The 24,261-nt window shown below is 36.3% G+C and overlaps 1 protein-coding gene across 1 annotated transcript in view; it reads right to left on the bottom strand.

Moving 5' to 3' along the window:
* Positions 1-24,261, bottom strand: part of LOC150098316 (cilia- and flagella-associated protein 157-like) — a 244,966-nt gene that overhangs the window by 23,159 nt on the left and 197,546 nt on the right. Inside the window, exons 7-8 of the mRNA XM_090405146.1 lie at positions 22,127-22,266; positions 6,018-6,147 (exon numbers count right to left, since the gene is read on the bottom strand). Of these exons, the coding sequence (XP_090261272.1) occupies positions 6,018-6,147; positions 22,127-22,266 (270 nt within the window). The remainder of the gene's footprint in view (positions 1-6,017; positions 6,148-22,126; positions 22,267-24,261) is intronic.

Raw genomic sequence — 24,261 nt, 5'->3', positions numbered from 1 at the left:
AATTTTGCAGGATGATTTGGATAGTTTGGATGACTGGGCTAAGGAGAATGGATGTCAATTTAATGTGGCAAAATGTAAGGTTATGCATTTTGGGGTGAAAAGATTAGCAGCAGTATATCACATTGGTGGAACTGTACTCCAGGAGATTGACAAGGCGAGGTATGATTTGGGAGTGTTGGCGGATAGGGAGTTGAAGTTTAGGGGCACATTGCAAAAGTGGCTAAATGAGCTCATCAAATCACTTGGTTGTTGAAAAATACTTTAACAAGCAGAAACAAACAGGTTATTGTTCCTCTGTATCGAGCCTTGATAAAATCCCATCTAGACTGCTGTGCCCAGATATGGGTGCCCGGGTTTCTTCTGGATAGGGAGGAGGTGGAGAGGATCCAGAGACAAGTGACCAAAATGATAGCAGGCCTATGGAATGAACCTTATGAGAACAGGTTGAAAATTTGTGGGTTGCAGAAATTGGTTCATAGGCAGAAAAGGGGTGATATGATTGAGACATTTAAATTACTGAAGGGTTTCTATAAGATTAATTCAGAAGATATTTTTGAGAATAGGAATGGTGGTGGGAGGACTAGGGGCCATACATGGAAGCCAGGCAAGAATGTGGTTAGCAAGGGTGTTAGAGCTAGGTTTTTTACTTGGAGAGTGGTGAATGAGTGGAATAAGCTGCCGGAGTCTGTTGTGGGTGCCATGACTGTAAATGAGTTCAAGGCGAGGTATGATAAATACTGTGTGAATGTTGAATAGTTGTTCTTGACGTGATGTTGGGGCCTCCCTCGATGAGTCTGGACTTTTTGGAGTTGCCCATAATAATATTGTATGATGCGAGAACAAGAGGTTATCCCATGGAAACTGTACAAAGTCATGTGAGTGAGGAAGTGAAAAGGAGATTTTTTATTTGACAGGTGGTTAACAAGTGGAATGCATTACCAGATTGGGTCACTAGTATTCTAACATTAAATATATTTGAGACAAGGTATGATAATTATTGTGATATAGGAGTGTTCAACCTCCCATGATGGGTCTTTGGGCTCTGTGGCACTATCTAGCATTTCCAAGGAGATGGGCAGACAGTTGAAAAGATTCAATGCTGAGTTACCAAGACGATAACTGGCCTATGGATTTGTGCATTTCAGGAGAGATTAAGGGAATGTGTCCTTCAAAGTTGAAGGAATAAATGGAGTGGAGGAGATATAAAGCAAAACATACAAGTTAGTAAGGTGATCTTATGGTGTGATTTTGCAGTTTACAGATGGTGGAGGTAGAATTCAGGTACATACCTGGGATGGCCATTGGATTTGTTAGGTAGCATGTGAGATCCAGACTCCCTACAGGTATATTCATAATAATAAGTACATAACTGCATAGCATCCAACTAGTCACCCTCCTTCTCTAAGCTTTGAAATCTCCATACGTTACTCTGTATGTCTGTGACACCTATCAGTCTCCATTCTCCAATCTGTGTCACAAGCCTGTTTTCATATCCATCCCTTTGGATCTGTATCTCAGCCTCCCTTGTGATATCTTGTCAACTTCCTTGGCAATAAAATTATTGTCCTATATATTCATTCTCCTTATGCTACTTCTGCAGTCATTCATATTATTATAAAATATGTGCAAACTGCTAAATCAAGACCTACCTTTTAAAAAGCTATGTTCTCTATAGAGAATCAAAGTGCTACTGCCTGCCTTTGAATGTGGATCCTAATCAGCCTATTTACTACCTTAATGACCATTCTAAAGATAATATTGGTCTGTTTGGATGCATCTGTTCTGTCCTTGCTCATTCCTTGTATAATAGAATTATTTTGATGTCCTACCACTCATTAATGAGCCTTAATAAACTGCACATTTATTAAGGCTCAAGTTAAAACTCAACAGCCAAATCAGAGGTACTACTAATTCTCTTACGTTCTCCTTCAACACACCCTTGTAGATGTTCCATCTAGTTCTGCTTCATTGTTGAAATTCAGCTGTAGCAGAGTAGATTAGAGTGCCCTCACACGATGATTCCTTGGACTCCTTGGAGGTGTCATGTAATAATAATAATAGTATATTTAATACCTCCATTTACTTTTATTCTTTCATGTACTTCCACCTCAGTAGCCTGACAACTGATAAGTCTGTATGGGATGTATTATTATTATGCAGGCATCTCCATGGGATTTAAATATTCATTGTGAGTGGCCTGTACTATTTGCAAAATAACTGCCATACCTCTCCTTAGAACTCATTCACTGACAAAGCACTTGCAACATAATTAGGCCCTATTCCTCTCATTCCCCATCAAGTGAAAAATCTAGTCTGATTCCCTTGCTAACTACACCATTACTCAACTTCTAGGATGACCTCTATATAGTCATGTTTTGAATTTTTTCCTGCACATCAATCCTATAAAATCCTTTTCGTAACTTATACATTTCAGTTATATCCTCTATTTCTTGCCTATCAATAATTTTGTAACATAGGTGGCATTCTGCAGAGAATTCAGTCAGTCATTGCTGAATCCTCTCTATCACTTCCTTATTCCCCAAGAAATTCAGGTGACTGCATCTGTGCATGGCTATTAGCAAAGCCTTTTAAAGACATAATCAATTCTTTATCTCTGCTTGTCAGTGTGTTATTCAATAACAAGTAATTCTATGAGCTACTTTAGCTACTTTTGAATATGTCATCTGAACTTCAACTTCCTATTCACATCATCCCACATCCGTAGCCTTATCCCTATACATGGGACACCTGTTCATAGTGGAGGGGGACCTCTTAGTGAGAGTACTGGTCCTTTTCATTCTTCTATTTCTGTACTTTTCTTTCTACATTCTTCACTTCACCTTAGTCTTTTTTTTTTTTACTCAATCTCTAGAACACCATCACTGGGATGATGGTGTTCTAGAGATTCCAATTCCTTGCAATCATGTTTGCCATACAGCAATGGACATTCAGATGGGGGGGGGGGATCCCAGTAGTCTTGCATTACTTTGGCCCCTGTTTTGGCAACACAGGTGGTCTCGGATGGCTCAGCCAAGATCAATTGGCAAGTGGGTTTGCCTACAAGGATCAACAGTGTTTAGTAAGTCTCTAACCCCCCATAGTCTGAAGACAGTGCTCATGACTTTTTTTTTTTTTTTTTTTAATGTTGGGCCCATATACGAGAGGTTGGCTGGTCAACCTATAATACTTTAGTACATATATGTGAAGTGGGAGGGGAAAGGAGGAACTTGTTAACATTCGATTTGAAAGTCTGTATATTGTATTCCTTGGGAAATACCTCAGGAGGAAGACTGTTCCACAGTACAGCAGTAGCAGGGATGAAGGAGGAGGAAAAGAAACTTGTTCTGTGGGTCTCAAGACTTGCTTCAGTGGTAGTGAAACATCTAGGGTAACTCTGCTATTTCATTATAGAATGCATTTATTGCTTGCCAGATAGTGAGTATGCATAGTGTATGTAGCTCCATGGTGGGTGGGGATATCTGGTGCCAAACACCAGAGATATTACAAGTTTTCTCCTTTTCTGCTGAAAATGAACCCATTTCAGAATGGGGATATGGATAACTCTTCTTTGCATTGATTTTTTTGATCAAAGCTTGATTATGGGTCCCAAGTCTATGGTTCTGCAAGGGAGGGTACCCTGTAGTTGTTGGATCACATCCATCATTACTATCTAAATTGCTACCAGCTAATTTTCCACATTGTCAATTGAAAGTATGTTAAAGATTTTATGGTTTTATATAAAATTTACCCAACATTTTACATTTTTCTTATCCAAAATTACAAAAGAAAATCATTCCCACTTTGGATTTTTCAAATTGGTCCAGTAGAACTTGAATTGTTATAAAATGAGGTCATTCCGGCTACTTAATCCATTCTGAAGCAGTACTATTATTATTATTATTATTATTATTATTCAGGCCTCCAAGGAGTCAAAATACTCATCGAGGGAGGTCCTTCCTAAGACATAAAGTCTGTCAAGACTCATCGAGGGGAGGTCTTCCCCTGAGAAACACAAAGTCTATCATACCACTCTTTAAACTCACTGACCGTTCTTGCTCCCACCACTCCATCAGGCAATGCATTCCACGGCTCAACCACCCTCCACACAAAGAAACCACTCCTTACCCTCTTGCTCACAGTTTCCTTTCGTAACTTCCAGGGATGGCCTCTTGTCATCACTCCTTCCCGCTGTTCAACCAAGCGAAAGAACTCCCCAGTGTCAACCCTGTAACCACCTCTCAACAGTTTAAAAGTCTCAATCATATCACCTCTCCTTCTTCTATATGGTGTAACATGCAAACGCAACGAATATCGGCGTTAGATCACAATTATCGTTACATGAAACAAATGAAAAAATATAATTCTTTTCATATTTTGAACAGTGACACTCATCATAATTCAGCCTTGTATCTATAAAAAAATAAATAATTATATGTTATTTTAACAAAATAAAATAAGATTTACAAAAAATAGTTCACCGTGCACCACGCGTAAGGATACTAAAGATACACTGCCGTTTGAGCAGTGTGGGAATGATATAACATGCAATGACAAGCGCAAATGAATATCGGTGTTAGATCGCAGTGTATTTGTTTCATAATCTAAAGTGTTAATCGAACAATTCTAATTATTAACTATTCAATGTCGAAATATAAGCTGTAACCTTTAACATGTTGTACTGCATTTATATAATGTTGTAAGCATTGTTATTATTTATAAACACAAACAATATTTAATTTTTTCATTTTTTCCTTGGGGGTGCTGCAGTGTCGCAGTGCTTATGTATGGGCCGCCACTGGCTTCCACTACATTCTCCACAACATTTTGACAATCCTGCCTTATATCCTTATTATCAGTCACTTCATTCTTTCATGACTTGCATTTATTTTACTTGATTACAAAACATTTCCAACAAATATTTTCACCGTTCTCACTCTCATACCACAAACCATTCAATCTTGGCAATGAATACATGAAACACATGCTACATTGCACTAAATTCGGCACATTGATATCAGTCAACATTGATGTCTTGGTTGCCATTTTCCTTGTATGTATCAGTGCCATAATGAAAAACAATTCTGAAAAGTATATCACTTAAAATAGTTGACTAAACAGCACGTTTAACTACACAGTCAAATACACACACACACACACACACACAAGGGGAGGGCTGAAAAGTTCTGATAAACAGGAACAGCAGCTGAGGACTGGTTTGTGCAACAAGGGAAAGATTTTTTTTTCTTCAGAGGCAAATGATGCAACAGTGTTGTAACAGGTGTATAATACTTCGTGGGGAATATGTAGCATAATATGTAAGTTACATGGTTCTACCTCGATTCCTTCATGGTGATTATCACAACTTTTCAGCCACCCTCATATTATATATATGTAATTCTGCATAATTCTGCTCTGTTTCTACAATGAATTTCCCCACTCCTCCATCCAATCTCTGACAGGCTGGCCGAGTGGTTAGTATATCCACTCTCCAGCCAAAAGGCTGTGGGCTCGAATTCTGCCATGGGCATGGATGTTTGTGATTGTGGAAATACCAGTGGTGGTGGTCGGTGGTAGATGGCATTGGTATAGTTGTGGTTAGTTGTAGAGCAGGTGTCCTCCCTCGATGAGTCTTTGGACTCCCTGGAGGTGTCAATTAATAATTTTAATTTTAATTTATATTGCATAACTTCTTTTATGATCTTTCAGTTTTCCTTAGAATATAGGAGTAGAGCTAATTTACATGATTTGGTTACATAAGATGTCATTATAATTTTGTTATATCAAGCATTTGTAGTCAAGTCATATTTGGAATATACTATCCTTAACACATACAAAACAAAAGTACTGTTTACAGAAGTCCTAATAGTGGATATGGTGTCAAAATCAATGCAGCAAATATAATTTATTCCATATTATTGTATATTTACTCCATAATATATATATAAATAATTAAAGATACAAAATAAAATTATTTTGTTCCTTTTATTTTCAAAATACGTAGACTTTTTATAACTAACCATTACAGCTTGAACTGCTTCTACTGTACACTCATTTTTGATTTGCCTTGCAGATTTTGAGGACTGTATAGTCTGAAAATGTGCTAAATCTCCAGGATTATATTTCAGGAAGATATTTCCCTGAATATTCCTGTAAAATCATCACCAAGGATTAGCGATATACTTTTAATATACGTGTAGTAAATAAGAAGGATCTAAAAATATGGAATACTCTGAAATATTTAATCTTTCAATTGATTGATTGAAAATACTACCTAAAATAAGTACTAAAGTTATCAATAGTCACTAAAATAAAAGACTTATCTGGAAGCCACATGCAACACTATTTCTACTGTCCAGGGCAGATGTGGGTAATATTATGTGTGCAAGTTAGCATGGATTTGTTAAGGGGACACTCTTGTTTCAATAATTTGCTTGCCTTTTATAATAAAATAATAAGAGTGGTTGAAGAAGGTAAAACCAAAATCCAAAGGACTTCTTTCATTATGTGGCCAAACGTAGGTAAAATGTTTGTGGAAGAATGACATTGTTAGATGGAAATTAGGGTTGAGTGATCAAATGAAATCAAATGAAGTGATCAGATGATATAGTGGAGATATTTAATGGTCACTTTATTGAAGTATTTCATCCCAGAAATGCAAATTTTATTCCTGTTGGGATGGGGAGGGTTGAAGATTCTGAATTGCTTGAGAAGAAAATGTTTTAAATGCTAATTACTCAGAAAATTAATAATGTATTGGGACTGGATGATGATATTTTGTCATGTGTTTTAAAAGAATGTGCTAAGGAACTGACTGCTCTATTGACCTTAGCTGTTCAATGAAAATCTAATAAGGAGCAGAAATAGAGTAAGATAATGCTATTGTATACAGGTATAATAAAATATATAATAAATAATAAAGTAACAAGAGTGGTTAACAAGGGGAAAGAATACGGTGCTTTTTTTTTAAATTTTGCAAAGACATTTGACAGGATACCACAGGATAAGTATTGATAATTAAGTTGAAACACATTGAGTCAAATATCACATTAATGAATTGGATTTCAAATTAGTTGTCTCTGACAGATATCACAGAGTTGTGTGTGGAATAGTAGTATCAAGCAAAGGGAAGGATACAAGTAGGAGGAGAAGGGGGGGTTCCAAAGGCCTTAGTACTAGAACCTCTACTGTTTAACCTGTATGTCAGCAACATTATCAGTGGATTGTAGGAGGATATTCAATTTTTTGGAAGTGAGGTGAAGCTTGGGAAGGTTATTAATAATTGTGCTGATATTGTTGTTCTTCAAGAGGATTTGGATAAGCTGAAAGACAAGTAAATTAATGGGGATATAAGTTGGATGCAATTAAATGTCTTGAAATTTGGGATCCCCTGATAAGAGCCTGCATGCTATATGAAACTACACAAGAGAAAGTGGAGGCAAGGGATAATGGGATGACAGTCAATAAAAATTTGAAATTCAGGAGATAAATTGTTAAGGTGACCCAGAGGATTGCTGCAATACTAAGAAGAGTGCAATACTAAAAAGAGTGGTGATTCATTTTATAAAGCCATAGTCTGAATTACTGTACTCAGATCAATGAATGTTATACAGAATGAGAGAAAAAACAACAGTTTTGGAGATGAAGGGGGTTGACATTACTGACACATTTAAATTGAATGAACACTGGGGAGATTTTTCATAAAGCAGAATAAAAGGGCTATCCCTGAAAGTTGTGAAAAGAGATGGTATAAGAAGATGAGAAGTACCTTTTTTTGCATGGGAGATGGTTGGACCATGGAATGCATTGCCTGATAGTTAGTGACCTAGTGCAGTGCTTCCCAAACGTCTGGATATCAAGGTGCCCTTTGGAAAAATTAAAATATTTCATGCCACCCCCTCACAAAACACTTGTAATATAGACATATATTATTATAATATTTATCATCATCATCATCATCAAATTCCTGCCATATACCCTCAAGGGGTGTACAGGATATGACAGTAATACATGAAAAAAATTACATCATTACTAACTTCCTATCTACAATTTTCTTCCAAATCAGTCTGTTACTTGTCAAGACTCCAATATCATCAGATCTTATATTTCTATCGTCTAAGGCACTTTGTACCGTATCAATCCACCTACATCTTGGTCTTCCTCTGGGTCGTTTTGCTGCCAACCTGGCAGAGAACACTTGTTTTGCTAATTTTTCCTCACCCATTCTGTTTAAGTGACCATATCACCTGAGATTAGCTCTGCTAACGCATTCTGGATGTTGACAATGTCAAGTTCTTTCCTAATATCCTCCTTTTTAATATGATATTGCCATTGATGCCATCTGTTCACACCTATAACCTTTCTCAGGACTCTCATATCTGCAGTCTTTAGTCTTTGGTCAAGTGTTTTACTTCTGACCCAGCTCTCAGATCCATAAGTTAAAATTGGTTTGAACACTATCTTGTATACAGCTAATTTAGTGTTCCGACTAATTTCTCTCTTATTCCATATGAATTTATTCAATGGACTTCCTACCATACCAGCTTTGCTGATTCTGTTGTCTATTTCTATATTTAATTTACCATCTTCAGTAAAAATCGTGCCCAAGTAGCTGAAATGTTTCACTTGTTCCACAGGTTCTCCATTCACAACACAGTTGACATTTTCAATGATTCTGCCTATTTTCATTGTCTTTGTCTTTTTATTGCTGACCTTCATACCATATCTATTACAACAGCTATTCAATTTAGTCAGAGAATCTTGCAGACTTGTAGCCGATTTATTTAGAAGTATAACATCATCCGCATAAAGCAAAGAGCTGACATTAACATCTCCAATTTTCATATCATGTTTAATACCACTTTCCTTCATAATGTGATCCATATAGATAATGAATAACAGCGGGATAATGTACATCCTTGTCTCACACCAGATTTAACATTAAACCATCTTCCCGTACTTCCTTCAATTCTAACTGCTGACTTACAACTCAAATAAAGACTAAGTATTGCTTGATATAATGCCCCATTGACACCATATAACTGTAGCATATTGAATAGCTTCTCTCTTGGCACCTTGTCATATGCCTTTTCCAAATCGACAAAACATAAATACAGATCTCTGTTATATTTTCATGCTTTCTCGACTATTTGTCGTAAAGTGAAGATCTGATCCTGACAGCCTCTATTTGGCCTGAATCCAGCTTGTTCTTCACCAAGCTTTTCTTCCACAATTCTTCTCAAACGTTTCTCAAGTATACTTGCATAGATCTTCCCAGGAACACACAGTAGGGAAATACCTCTGTAATTCTCACATGCAGTTTTATTTCCCTTTTTATATATGGGTACTATGAGAGCTCTACTCCAATCATCGGGAATTCGTCCCTCTGTGCAGGCTTTTTGAACTATGCAGTGCATAGTTCAAAATTTGCCACTGTAAGACTCTTATACCACCATACTTGAGTATTTCTGGTCGAATATAATCTACTCCTGCTGCCTTTCCACATTTCAAGCCTTTGATGGCTTTTTCTACTTCAAGTATGGATATGTATTCCTGACTGCATGCCTGGTCAATGTTTTTTACCACTGTGCTGTCATTACTGCTTGTTTCATTTAGCAGATTTTCAAAGTAATTAGTCCATACTTCAAGGATATCTTTTTCTCCCGTTTTCATGTTACTTTTATCATCTCTAACTGCTTTTACAGCACTCTTTCCTCCATTCCTAAGCTTCTTCAACAACTTTGGAATAATTTGCCACCTTCTTGATATTTATTTTCTATATTTTTGCCAAACTCTTCCCATGACTTTTGTTTAGCTAGTTTTACACAGTGTTTAGCATTCTTGCATTTGTCTCTGTATTCTCTAAGAGCACAAGCTGACTTAATTGACAGGAACTTTTGATATGCTTTCTTCTTTTCCTTCACTGCCTCTTTAACTTCCTGTGTCCACCAGGGAGTTCTGATTTTTTTATCCTTGCAGATGACCTCATCAATCAATCAATCAATGTTTTCTTCAGAATTTGCCCTGAATCTCCAAGGTTTGGTTCATGTTCTCAAACTCTTTCATTTTTTCTTCAATAATCTTTGTGTATTTTAGTCTACAGTTCACGTCTGAGAGCTGCTCAACTTTTATTCGCTTTAAAACTTTCTTACATGTTATTCTTTTCAATATAAAATTCAATTTTATTCTGCTCAAGTCTAAATAGTGATCACTTCCAATTTCAAATCCTCTATACACTCTGGTGTCCTGCACCAGGGAGAAAACATCACTATCAACAATAACATAGTCAATGAGACTTTTCTTATTCCTTGCCTCTTCTCTCCATGTGAATTTGTGCACATTTTTATGTTGGAACATGGTGTTAGTAATAACTAGCCCACGTGCTGAGCAGAAATCCAACAGATATTCGCCTTTATTATTAGCTTTGCTCTTTTCTCCAAATTTTCCCAAAATATTTTTGTATGTCTGAAAAATCATTTCCTACTCTGCTATTTAGATCCCCAAGAAGGACCAACTTTTCCTTTTTCGTTATGTCAGTTGCTTTTTCTCAAGCCTCAAAAAATTCCTCCACTTCTACCTTAGTAGAACCTTCTGTGGGACAATAAGCACAAATAAATCTCATTGCCCAGTTCCTTCCCCATTCTGATATTTGCCCAATTCACTCTACTTGAGACTGGCTGCCATTCAAGAAGATTAGCCTTTTATTTTGTGTTGAATACTATGGCTACTCCTTCTTTCCCTTGATTGTCATTGCCTGAATATAACATTCTGTATTTATTGTTCAGAAAGATCTCACCAGTTTTTGTCTTTTTTGTTTCAGTCACCCTTATTATGTCGATCTGGTACTAATCTAATTCCTCAGCTAGCTCCATTTCTTTGCCATTCAGGCTTCTTATGTTGATAGTACTGATCTTTAACTCTGGTGATGTTGAGTTGGGGTTTGTTTTCAGATTTGTTCCAGTAGCTGACTTTTTGCTGTTCGCCCTGGTTCCCTGGCGAAAACAACGGGGGCCTTGTTTAATTGAGCGACGCCCCAGCCGGCATGAAATTTTGTCATGTTGCACCATCATTTTTTTATTTTGGTTTAACCAATAAGAATACAATTTCGTCGGCTAAATCCCAAATTGCCAGCCCATCCTCGTTCGTTCAGTATCCAAATAGATACCCAACAGGGTGCACCATGAGAAGGTGAGGATTGGACATTAGGTCAGAAGCCCTGATCGGTTCTCCGCATTCCTTTAAAGGCTATGTGGAGGTCTCCTCTCAGTTTTATATTCAATACAAAACATACACAGCAAATATTGCAAAAATCAAATGCAAATAATATATATTTAGCATCTTACTTACACATTTTACATGTCACATTATCTCATATTTTTATATATAGATATATTGTTATGGTACATTTGCAGTACAAGCACATGAAACGTAAAACGATTAGTAATAAAGAAAGAATTAAAAACATAAAAGAAGTTTAAAACAACTTAAAGTGAAGGATGTGTTTCAATACTGCCACACCAATATCAGATGAAATATTTGAAAATGCAATTCTTAGATTTTTGCTTTGAAATGAAACTTAAATGAATAAGCATATATTTACTAATATTCATTAAGTGCCAAAATACGCAGGAAGCAAAATTTGTGAACCCGCACCAATCTGTGATTTTTTTCTAAAAAATATAAAAAATAACAAAAAAGAAATAATAAATAATAAAAATTAAATACGTTTCTTTTAAGATAAAAAAATCTACTTAGTCTTAAAAGATTTGAAATTTGTTTTCATTATTTCATGGTTCCCCCTCATCAAAACCTATGGCCCTCAAGGGGGCTGTGGCCTACAGTTTGGGAAGCGCTGACCTAGTGGACAGCGAACAGGTTGAAGGAGTGGTATGAAAAAGTTTGCATTGTCTAAGATGGGCTCAGATATAATAATAATGTTTGTCATTGCACCTTTCATTGGAAAAGGCCTAAGTTCGATTCTCATCATGACAGCAGGAATCGTTATATGGTTTTTTTTCAATTGAAGGTGAGTTAGGTGATCTCATATGGAGGAAGAAGGTACCCCCTCCCCCAAGAAACTTGGGTTTTTCATCCTGCATACAGACAAAACATCCTTCAGAATGCACGCAATTTACAGACAAAAAAAAATACTAGTAGTAGTGTGGTGGTGGGAAGTAGATGGTGTTGATGTAGATGATTATGGTAGTTGCAGTTCACTGTAGTTGGTAGATTAATTGGTGGAGATGGAGAGTTGTAGAATAGGTGACATCCCTTGATGAGGCTTTGGACTCCTTGGAGGTATCATGAAATAATAATATTGCAGATTGCAATCTAGTGTTGATATTTTTCCTCCCACTGAGAAACACACATAATTCCTCTTCTTCACAAGCTGTCTGGCATTATAAGAATGCTAAGGATGATCTTCATGATTTGCATGTTCCTCCTTGGTTGTATTACTTGTCTTTGAATCCAAACAATTCTGATCATCTTTATCTAAGACATAATTCTCCAAGATGTGTGTCAAGGCTGTTCAAGAGATAAAACCAGGGAAGTTGTAATTGGCTTTCATCAAAATCCTTTTCTGTTTATACTGCAAATTACTGACATACCTAAAACTAATTATAAAAGGACTTTTAAAAGCCGTAAACTCGAATTATTTCCAAGTGGTAGTTATGTATAGTTTCTTGTAAATGCTATTAGATGTGTAAAGATGTGCATTTTGCGATTAAAAGATTACCAGCTGTGTACTACATTGATGGAACAGTACTCCAAGAGATTGGTGAGGCTAGGAACTTAGGGGTGTTGGTAGATAGGGAGATGAAGTTCAGGGTACACATTGCCAAGGTGTCCAAGATTGCATATAGGATTACTTGGTTGTTTAGGAACACACTGACATCCAGAGATAAAGAGGTTATTATTCCCCTTTATAAAGCGTCGATACTTCCACATTTGGATTACTGTGCTCAGGTCTGGTCACCTCTGGATTCCTTGGAGATGAGGAGAGGGTTCAGAGAAGAGTGACTAAGTTGGTAAGTGATGTAAAAAATGCTCCCTATATTGACAGATTGAGAGCTTGTGGATTGCAGAGGTTGGTTGATAGGTGGAGAAGAGGGGTATGATAGAAACATTTAAATTACTAAAATATTTTTATAGGATTGATGCAGGTGAAATGTTTCAGTGATGGAAGAACATGAGCCATCCCTGGAATTTAAGTAAAAGTGTGGTTAACAAGGGTGTGAGAACAAGGTTTTTGCCTGGAGGGTGGTGAATGAGTGGAATTCATTGCCTGACTTAGTTGTGAGTTCTTCATCTGTAAATGAATTCAAGAAGAGATATGACAGATATTGTTTTGCTAGTGTGGGTCTCCCGCAATGAATCTACTGACTCTATGGAGATACCTGTAATAATAATAAATGATAATAATAATTATAATTAATGTAAATTTTGCTGAACTTTGCTTCTAAACATTTTGTATTCAAATTGTCCTACTGCAGCATCATCTAGAGAAAAAACCAGCCTCCTGGGTTCTTACTTTTAATGAAATTCTTGCAGACAAACTTGCTAAATATCCTCCTACCATTCCAAACACACAACCTTCAATAGCTCCCTTTCATCTTTCACCAGATAAAGATCAAAAGAAATTTGTCTAAACTTTAAACTTGTTCAGAATTGCCATATTACTCACTTTAGTTCTTTCTAAAACAATAGAAAAAAAACACATCCACAATCAACTTCTAGTTTGAAGTTTCTCAACTAATAAATGAGATTTAGATTCATGATTAAAACTACCTAAATCTTAATTTTCATTAAGATTTAGGTGGTTGAAGACTCAACTTCAACTACCTAAATTTTTTTTTGGAAATCTCAAGTGGTTACTCTTGATATCTCTGAGGCATGTGATCAGGTTTGGTACATATGACTTTTAAGCTTTTATCATACAGTGTGCTGACTTCTGTAAAAGGGTTTCAGGTTGCTGTCTGGACACCTTATGTGTAATGTGGATAAATCTTTAACCCCAAATTTTGCAACTGATTACTGGAGGTTGACAATGCTTTGTTCCTTCACATACTGCCTTCTATCTATGCATCAATGACCTGTAGTTAACTGGAAATCTAATACACAGTTCTCCTGTTAAAATATACTGTATCTGTCCCTACAACTGACAAACCAAACACTATACAAATCACCAAAACTTCAGAGTATCAACTTCAACCACCTAAATTCTAATCTCAACCATTCTTCAATGGGGTACTGATATCCTTGTTAATTTTAATGCTAGCTAAACTCAGTCCTGTCTTATTTCTTGCAAAAAAAAAAAAAGAAGAATCCTTTTCTTCCAGTCTTATTTTTGACAACTACAAAAGCTCTTCTTGGGAAAATCTCTCCTGGCATAAACATATTACAAATATCAATTCACTACCAAAACAAAATATGATTATTATTATTACAGTAACCTCCATGGAGTCAGTAGACTCATCATGGGAAGCCTACTCAACCAGCAACATGTCTATCATACTGAACTTTGAAATCATTTACACTCAGGAAATGTATTCCACTCATCAACAATTCTCCATGTAAAAATATACTCCTCACACCTTTCTTTATCACATCTTTATATAACTTCCAGAGATACCTTCTTGTTCTTCCCATCTCATCATCCACTATTTTTATAGTTCCTGCTATATTAATCTGGTAAAATACCTTAGTCAACTTGAAGGTCTCTATCATAACTCCTATTTTCCTCCTCTGAATACCAAAACTACAGCGTCTCGATATCACTCTGCTCATGAGGCAGGTGACCAGTGGTGTGCCTCAGAGCTCTATGCTTGGGCCATTATTGTTTCATTTGTACATAAATGATATAGGAAATGGCTTGAAGGGAGATATTCAGTTATTTGCTGATGATGCAAAGTTGGGTAGCACAATAAAAAATCAAGTTGATGTTGAGAGTGTGCAGGATGATTTATATAAGCTGGCAAATGGGCAAAAAGTAATGGATTTCAATGTGGAAAAGTGTAAAGTTATGCATTTTGGAATTAAAAGATTACCAGCTGTGTACCACATTGATGGAATGATACTCCAAGAGATTGATGAGGCTAGGGACTTGGGGATGTTGGTGGATAGGGAGATGAAGTTCAGAGGTCACATTGCTAAGGTCCAAGATTGCACATAGGATTACTTGGTTATTGAACACACTAACATCCAGAGATAAAGAGGTTATTATTCCCCTTTATAAAGTGTTGATACTTCCACATTTGGATTACTGTGCTCAGGTCTGGTCACCTGGATTCCTTGGAGATGAGGAGGCTGTGGAGAGGGTTCAGAAAAGAGTGACTAAGTTGGTGAGTGATGTAAAAATGCTCTCTACAATGATAGATTGAGAGGATTGCAGTGGTTGGTTGATAGGCAGAGAAGAGGGAATATGATAGAAACATTTAAATTACTAAAAGGTTTTAATAAGATTGATGCAGGGAAAATATTTCAGCTGTATAATAGTGATGGAAGAACAAGAGGTCATTCCTGGAAATTAAGGAAAAGTGTGGTTAACAAGGGTGTGAGAACTAGATTTTTTGCTTGGAGGGTGGTGAATGAGTGGAATGCATTGCCTGACTCAGCTGTCATTCCACTTTCTACCATCATTCCAAGATCCTGAATCTCATCCACTTCCTGAAGCACAGTTCCACCAATACAATACATAGTTAATATTAAAACTACATCGCACTCATCTGTCCAAACTAAAAGTCTATTAATATCTTTCTGTGGGGAATGCAAGAGCAATACTCCTGATAATTCCACCTAACTTTGCATCATGAACAAACATTTGTTGATGATGCAAATTCATCAGTCAATTCATGAGTATCAATAAGAAATAAGTTAAATAGTAATAGCACAAGAACAAAAATCCTGAGGCACACCACTTGTCTGTCATGTAAAAATCTATCAATCCCCTTTGCAAAGTCCAAGAAAATCACATATAAATCTCTCTTATCCAACACATTCGTCACCTCATCATAAAATGTAAGCAGATAGCAAAAACAGGACCTACACTTCACAAACTTATGCTGACCATCATAGAGAATGCTATGTCAATCAATCCAATCCTGTATTCTACTCCTAACCAATTTCCCCAACACTTTTATCACAATTGCAGATATACAGACTTGCATATAATTGGATACTTCTGTCCTAGAACCACGCTTGTGGAGAGTTACCATTTTTCCTTCTTTCCACTCTTTAGGAACCTTCCCCATTGCAAGACTTTCATTAAATAACCAAGTCAAGGGCATAGCTAACTCTTTTGCACATCAGGTCATTCCAAAAGTAATGTCATTTTTATAATGTACTTGTTCAAAGGTGTTTCAGCTTGTCTAAACATGAATTTTTAAAGATTTATAAGCTAAGCTGAGGCGGCCTCAGCTTAGCTTATTCCTTATATTCTAAGGAATTCCACTTTGCAAGAACATCACACATAAGAACATTTTATTACTATGGAAGTCACTGAAGAGCACATCATGTTTTATGAGTTCAAAAAAGGCAATAATGTAAAAACGTGCCAAAATTGCATTGTGATAATGTTTTGAATGTGTGAAAGTGCCAGCAATGGTTCCAAAAATTTCGACAAGAGGACTTTAGCTTGAAAGACTCCCCTCGCTCTGTCTGCCCTGTCTTTCTCAATAATGATATGCTGGAAGCTGCTATTGCAAGAAACAGCATTGCAACTGTTAAAGATTTAGTGTAAAACTGTTGAAAATTTAGCAAAAGATCTTGATTTATCATCATCGACTATCATTGCCATTTGCAAGAACTTGGAATAGTGTCTGAGCTTGGCAAGTGGGTTCCTCATGAACTGACAAACAACAATCTAAGAGAGCATGTCAACATCTGCACTACTCTTCATTCTTGAGAGGTTCAATCTCCATTTTTAAGTCGTGTAGTCACTGGTGATGAAAAGTGGATGCTCTACAATAATGTTAAGCATTGATGACAGTTCAGGGAGAGAGGATAAACCTCAGCCAAAACTAGACCTTCACCCTCAGAAGGTTTTGTCAAGTGTTTGGCGGGATATGGCTAATTTTATATACTCTGAACTCTTGCTACAAAATCAAACAATCGCAGCTAAAGTATACTGTGAACAACTCAATTGACTGAATGAAAAACTGTAAGAAAAGAGGTCTTCTCTGGTCAAAAAGGTGTTGTTTTTCATCATGATAAAGCATACCATCATAGTGCAAAAATCACCTATACCAAGATTGAGAAACTAGGTTGGGAAAAGCTTTCACATCCTCCATATTCTCCTGATCTCACACCTTCAGATTACCACTTATTTCAAAGTTTGCAACATTTCAGTAATGAAAAACAATAAAATACATTAAAGGGACTAAAACTGAGCCTATACAACTTCTTTGCATTCACACCTGCTGAATTTCATAAAAATGGCATTATGAAGTTTTCACAATGTTGGAAGAACAATGTTATTGATTAAATTAGCAAGTGATTTATCTTTTATATCTTTTCAAAACTTACTGCTAAAAATGACATTACTTTTGGAATGACCTGAATACTTGCTTCTCTTCTACATATTGCACAGCATCTTTCACACCAACATGATATACACTGATGAATTCATTAAATAATTCCACTATATCATTTACAATGGTCACTCTGCTATCATAACTATCCACCACCATCAACCTGACATAATTATTTTTCCTCTTGTTTGCCACATAACATAATTCCCTTGGATTAGCATTCATCTGATTAGCCAGTCTCCTCTCATATTCTACTTTTTTTTTAACCATACTCACCTTTCTGGCCTACAATTTATATTCTTCATGCATCTGACTGCTACAAATTGACTTGTACCTCTTCTATAACAACTTTACCACATTGCTTGCTTGATTTCACTAGTCATCCATCTCACTCCTACTCTAATTTATTCACTAAATTCTTTGTATACAGTTATGCACTGCTTATATCAGACTGCCTTATCATTTCCCATGCACTGTCAACATCATTTCTGCACCACTCATCAACCCACTATACTGATGGCAGTTAACTATGAAGCGTTTCATAATAACCAACCTTACAGTCCACATGTATACCTTCCTGTTAACAACCTTTTCCTGTTTTACTACCATTCAGACCTGTGCTTTGTGATCACCATCACCAACAGGTACCAGTGTCGATACTGCATTCACAACCACATCCTGTGAGGATATCACCAAATCCAACACTTACAAACCTCATGTTGCTTCCATCACATGCTGCTTAAGATAGTTATTGTTATTATTATTATTATTATTATTATTATTATTATTATTCAGGATCTCCAGAGATCACAAGACTCAATGTGAGAGGCCCATTCTAGAAAACACAAAGTCTATCATACCACTCCTTGAACTCTTGTCTAAGGTCTTCTAATACGGTCCTAACTATTGCTACCATTTTTAATCGCTCTAATCTATCAAGACACTTTTCACATGTGTTAATGCTTTGCTTCTTCTCATTTACCCAAACAGTTCAGAAAATTTTCACATTTTCAATATATACACATAGCAATTTTCGCAAAACATCCACCATGAAAAATCCAAGGCAGAGCTCGATCCTTGTACCAAACCCTTCTGTGATGCTGATGTGCATTTCTTTATGGACGTCATTTTCAGAAGCAGTATGAACAAACAAGTAGCAAAACACAATATAAAAAACAAAAAAATTCAAACAACAACAACACTATTGCAGAACACTTGTATCCAAACTGAAAAAAATGCAGCACAATTTATGATAAAACACCACATGATAAACTAATTAAAAACACTTTTTTTTAGCACAGCTCAAATCTCAAACTATCATCCTTGAAATTCAAGTACACTATAAACAAATGGAATATGTTCAGTAACTGAAGTATGTTCGACATGGTTTGGAAGAGGATGGAATTATCAGAATAAAAATATTCTATTGCACACTGCAAAATGTCAGCAAACTTGAAGCAATGAAAATGTTTGTAAGTATTGGGAGCTGCATTCATAAAATGAATTAAGAGTTGCAATTTATTAGTCTGTACAATGTTCATAAATACAAATTGTTTGTACAAATGAAAATTTATAAGTAGAGGTTCCCCTGTATAATAAAAAAACATGAAAATCAGTAATAATATACTATAAAACCCTTATTATTATTATTCAGGCCTGCATGGAGTCAAAAGACTCATCACGGGAGGTCCCTTCTAGGAAACACAAAGTCTATTATACCACTCATTGACCGTTCATTATTTTAAGACAAAAAAAAAAAAAAAGATAAGAATCACCCCTTTTACCCTAAACAAATTGACCTTTCACAGCATAGCCTCAAACCTAAAACTATGCAGTGTTAAAGTTAAGTTTTAATTATATGATTATTGACAAATAGAACAAGTGTTGAATAAGGATTCAATAAAAAAAAAAAGCTTAAGTTTGAGAGTGGGATTCATGCTTAACAACTATAATAAATGAGAAAAATAAATATGATAATTAATATTTCAATAATAAAAATGTTTACAGCTATATTTCTAATTAATTGTGTGAAGTGATATGCTTTGTTTGTTACCAGTTAGTCATATTATGGGTGGATCTCGGCAAAAGAAAAAAAAAAGGGAGGGGGATAGCAAATAGACAGACGAAAGAAAGAGAGAGAGAGAATGGACTATGATGAAGCCAAGTGTAAAACAAGAGGCCATTCCTAGAAGCCATATAAGCAGGGTGTGAGTAAGAGAGTTGGAAGTAGGTTCTTTTGCATGGAGAGAGAGAGAGAGAGAGAAAGAGATTAGTAAGTAGAATACATTGCCATAGTAGAATAAGAAAAACACTGCAGTTTGAATATAAATAAAAATAATGATTATTATTATCTGACCTTCATGGGGTCAAAGGGCTTGTTGCGAGAGGTCCACACACTCTATCGTGCAAAATCTTTGAATAGGTTTAAGGCATGGTTCAATGATCTTTTTGCATGATAGAGTGTGTGGACCTCTCGCAACAAGCCCTTTGACCCCGTGAAGGTCAGATAATAATAATCATTATTTTTATTTATATTCAAACTGCAGTGTTTTTCTTTTCCCCACTCTGAAAGCAACCAGAGATAAGTTTGTGATCATTTTAAAGGTGATTGATATCAGCTGTCTCTCTCTCTGAGAAGTGTGAATTGGCTAAATCATGACAGTGCATAACTTGCAGCAAAGAATTAGTATACTAAAAAGCTGGTATGCCTTGAAACCCAGAGTATTCAGGTTCTGGGTTTTTTGTTGAGTAGATACTGGAGTAACTTTACATGTGTAACTGACAGTTGTGTGGAGATTGTATTTAAATTTCAGAAGCACCTCAAATATTTAAGATGATTATGGATATACTTTAGTTGGAAGTACTGAGGAAGGAAAATTATTGAGCAAATGACAGAAGTATATGGTTCTGAGCCTGTTTGCTGAAGTTTTTATTATACTATACTATACTATTATTATTATTATTACTAGTGTCTCCATGGAGTCAGTAGACTCATCGTGGGAGACTCAAACTAGCAAAACAATAGCTGTCATATCTCTTCTTGAATTCATTTACAGACGAAGAGCTCACAACTAAGTCAGGCAATGAATTCCACTCATTCACCACCCTCCAGGCAAAAAATCTTGTTCTCACACCCTTGTTAACCACACTCTTCTTTAATTTCCAGGGATGACCTCTTGTTCTTCCATCACTATCACACAGCTGAAACATTTCCCCTGCATCAATCCTATCTATCATATCCCCTCTTCTCTGCCTATCAACCAACCTCTGCAATCCACAAGCTCTCAATCTATCAATGTAGGGAGCATTTCTTACATCACTCACCAACTTAGTCACTCTTCTCTGAACCCTCTCCATAGCCTCCTCATCTCCAAGGAATCCAGGTGACCAGACCTGAGCACAGTAATCCAAATGTGGAAGTATCAACGCTTTATAAAGGTTAAAATTAAAATTAAATAAAATTAAATTAAATAAAATTAAATTAAATTTAAATTAAATAAAAAAAAATAAAGATTAAAAGGTTAATCTTTTAATCCCAAAATGCATAACTTTACACTTTTCCACATTGACATCCTGACATCTGTTACCTTTTGCCCATTCTACCAGCTTATTTAAATCATCCTGCAAACTTTCAACATCAGCTTGATTTTTTATTGTGCTACCCAACTTTGCATCATCAGCACACAACTGAATATCTCCCTTCAAGCCATTTCCTATATCATTTATATACAAGTTAAACAACAATGGCCCAAGCACAGAACCCTGAGGTACACTACTGGTCACCTGCCTCATCCTGGACTCTGCTCCTCCATACACCTATACTATACTATACCGGTGTGGGAGAGATAATAACTGTTTACAGATGTTCACTCATGCAAATAGGTTTCCTATTCTGAAAAAGAGTGACAACAATGTCATGGATTATTGTACATTGTTATTTTCTTTTGCAACAGTAAAGAAAATCTGATGGAGTAAAATATTTATGTGTGAGAGAAAAATTTAAGTCAAACAGAGATCATGTTATCTACATATTGTCTTGTAGTCTCTTACTAAGGTACAAAGTTTTTTTTTCTTGTTGTTGTTGTTTTATTTTTCTTTTCTCTTGTAGAAGCTTGTTTCCCCCCCCCCCCCCTTCTTAAACAGATAAACTGTGTGCGAAGAGAAGCATCTACAGACATAACACAAAATACCTGCCATTATTAGTCAGTCAGAAAGTGGCAATAACTGAAACAAGCCAAAATCATTAGAAAAAGACAAAGAAAAAGATAGCCAGATAGTGAATTTTTAGGAACGTGTTAAAATGTGTTCTTTTATTATTATTTAACCCATGTTCATGAAAACTCAGCATCTGACTAATAACAACAATAATAATAATTCTTTTTAATTTGCTTATGTTTTTTCTACAAAAAAAAAAAAAAAAAAGCCCGAGTGCAGCATGATGGCAGATCTCAAAGAAAAAGTAATTAATGTTGGTCACAAGTTCAAGTAATCCAATATAAATAAAACTTCATAAATTTTAGAAAAGAAAAATCTAGATAACAAAATATCATAAAAATTCATTTAAAGAAATATAATCTAACAAAGAAATTCAAACCAGTTACCCCTGATCCTCAAATATAGGTATCATCATCATATCATCTTCAAACTTTTTGGCAGCATCCATCAAAGTCAGTATCTGTTGAAGAAGTTTTACTCTGTCTTGATGATATTCTTCTTCTTCACCTTCAGGAACTTTTCCTTCCTAACAATATACAAGTTCCTAATTAGAAATGTGTAGGAAGATCTTGCATACAGCAGCATGCTAATTTGTAGAATCAGAGGCCAGGTCATTAGGTACTCTCTTCATCTGCAGGATCCTCTGCTTTGTCAGAAATAGTTACATGTCCATTTATAATATATAAAGTAGTCTAGCTCATTGTTGATGTGCCAACACAAGTCACACATAAACTCTGGGATATTCACACAAAACAGAATGTAGTGTGTGTGTGTGTGTGCATGTCTGTGTTGAAAATTGATTAAACAACCAGAACCAGAAAAGAAGACATCATCCGAATGTTAGTTCTGTGAACTGAGGAAAGCTTATCTGAAAGTGAAGGTCAATGGAGAGCTACAAAAAAGTGCATAGTAACATAAATATCACAATCAGTCAAATAGTATCCAAACAGAAAACAATGATTTTCAAAGGAATGTGGATCCTGTTGCAGAAAGGGTAAAGCAGCTGATGATCTTGCTGCATTTCACTCCTCTCAACTAAAAATAAGCAGCTATGGATCTACCAATAGCTCATTTGATCAGGCATTTTCTACTCATTGCAGGAGACCCACTCTATCCATTAACACAATACCTGTCATACATTTCCTTAAACCTATTCAGTGTTGGGCCACTTACAACCACCTCTGGCAATTAGTTTCACTCATTCACCACTCTCCAAGTAAAGAACCTAGTCTGCACACCTTTCCTAATCAGACTCTTAAACAACTTCCAATTGTGATCCCTTGATTTCCCCTTCTCCCCATGTATTGAAAAATTTCTTTTCTGTTCAATCTTATAGTATCCCTTTAGTAAACTTATAAGTTTCTCTCGTATCCCCTCTCCTCCACCTGTCAGCTAAACTCTGCAACCCCCACACACTCAATCTATTCTTATATGGAACATTCCACAGACCTGCCACCAGCTTGGTCACTCATCTCTGAATCCACTCTACCACCTCCTGATCTCCAAGATGACCAAATCTGTGCATGCACAGTAGTCACCATGTGGCTGAATCATAGCCTTATAAAGAGAGATAACAATCTCTTTATCTTTACTTGTCAATGTGTGTGCTCTTCAGCATCCAAGTAATCCTCTGAGCTATAATAAATTAAGTTTAATCCTTTATCCAAGTGTAAGCAAACAAAGTTTGTGCATGAAAATATCTTCAGGACTGAGGTAAGGTGGTGCAACACCAGCAACTCCAAGCAAAGGTGGACCAAGCTCTCATCACTCCTTGTCTCAGTCTCCCATAATGCAAAACACATCTCCTTATGGACATGTATACTGCTATGCATTAAGGTAAGGGCCACTACCCAGACCGGTTTCGACCTTTACTGAGGTCTCGTCAGTGGGAAGCAGACCCAACCGTGGAGATACTAAGGCAGAAGCAATAGGCAAGGTCATATTTACCTATACGAGTTGCCAACAGTTGTACCACCTTATTATTGAATTACTCTGGATTTAGAGAAAGCTGTTGGAAGTTTATTTTGCACTTGGTTCGACTATAATAAATTTAGTTTAATCCTTTATTCAAGTGTAAGCAAACAAAGTTTCTGCCTGAAAATATCTTCATGACTGAGGTAAGGCTGTGCAACACCAGGCAAGTCCGAGCAAAGGGGGACCAAGCTCTCAATCACTCCTTGTCTCAGTATCTCCCATAATACAAAGCATATCTCCTTACGGACATGTATACTGCTATGCATTAAGAGAAGGACCACTACCCAGACCGGTTTCGACCTTTATTGAGGTCTCGTCAGTGGGAGGCAGACCCAACCGTGGAGATACTAGGGCAGAAGCAATAGGAGAGGTCATATTTACCTATACGAGTTGTCAACAGGTGTACCACCTTATATAGACCCAACTGTGGAGATACTATGGCAGAAGCAATAGGAGAGGTTATATTTACCTATATGAGTTGTCAACATGTGCACCACCTTATTATTGAATTACTCTGGATTTAGAGAAAAATTTTGGAAGTTTATTT

Source organism: Typopeltis vanoorti, chromosome 15 (assembly GCF_054136105.1).
Source record: "Typopeltis vanoorti isolate ZY-2024b chromosome 15, IOZ_Tvanoo_1.0, whole genome shotgun sequence".
NCBI classification, from domain to species: Eukaryota; Metazoa; Arthropoda; class Arachnida; order Uropygi; family Thelyphonidae; genus Typopeltis; species Typopeltis vanoorti.
This window is presented reverse-complemented; position numbering and strand designations above follow the sequence as displayed.